General features: G+C 52.2%; 1 protein-coding gene across 1 annotated transcript in view; it reads right to left on the bottom strand.

Moving 5' to 3' along the window:
* Nucleotides 1–62: 62 nt before the first annotated feature.
* Nucleotides 63–673, bottom strand: part of ETH_00038095 (Serine/threonine-protein phosphatase, related) — a gene marked incomplete at both ends in the record, with an annotated part of 2729 nt that continues 2118 nt past the window's right edge. Inside the window, 2 exons of the mRNA XM_013374101.1 lie at nucleotides 63–184; nucleotides 353–420. Of these exons, the coding sequence (XP_013229555.1) occupies nucleotides 63–184; nucleotides 353–420 (190 nt within the window). The remainder of the gene's footprint in view (nucleotides 185–352; nucleotides 421–673) is intronic.

Genomic DNA, 673 nt, shown 5'->3' with positions numbered 1-673 from the left:
TACACCTCAGCACCCCCACACTGTGAAACTTGAACGCCACGGCCACCAGGTGTACGTACACCTCACCATGTTATGTATTGAGACAGCGCGTTTGCAGGATAAATCAGTTTTGGAATTATTGTCAAGTCCCGCCGAATGTACAAAAGAGCTCCCGCGTTTTGGTGGTGGTTGCAGTAGTTCGTAGCTGCACACACAACCCCAAACCCTAAACCCTAAACCCTAAACCCTCGACATGGACAAAGCCCTAAACCCTCTGCCTGGATCTGACTGGGGACACGCAAAAGACCTCGGACGCTCCTACCCTGTGGGCTTGGACCTAGGGTTTAGGGTTTAGGGTTTAGAGTTTAGGCACCTGAAAAGAGAGTTATCAGCTTGCCTCCCGCAAATCTCTCAAAGCCGTCCATCACGCACTCATGTGCCCTGCAAACAAACCTAAACCCCAAACCCTAAACCCTAAACCCTAAACCCTAAACCTAGCTAGCTGCGGCAAGCCCTCTCTCTGGCTTTCTCGACTCTCCAGCTAGCTCTTCCCCTCACTGCCGCTAACAAAAGCAAACTCCCCACCTCCCTAGCTAGCTAGCTGGCAAACTCCCCACCTCCCTAGCTAGCTAGCTGGCTAGCTAGCTAGCTACCCAGGTAGCTATCCAGCTAGCTAGTTAGCCAAACCACAGCA

Source organism: Eimeria tenella, genomic scaffold (assembly GCF_000499545.2).
Source record: "Eimeria tenella Houghton genomic scaffold, Eth_scaff1915, whole genome shotgun sequence".
NCBI lineage: Eukaryota > Apicomplexa > Conoidasida > Eucoccidiorida > Eimeriidae > Eimeria > Eimeria tenella.
The sequence above is the reverse complement of the archived record's forward strand: the minus strand, read 5'-3'. Positions and strand labels throughout refer to the sequence as shown.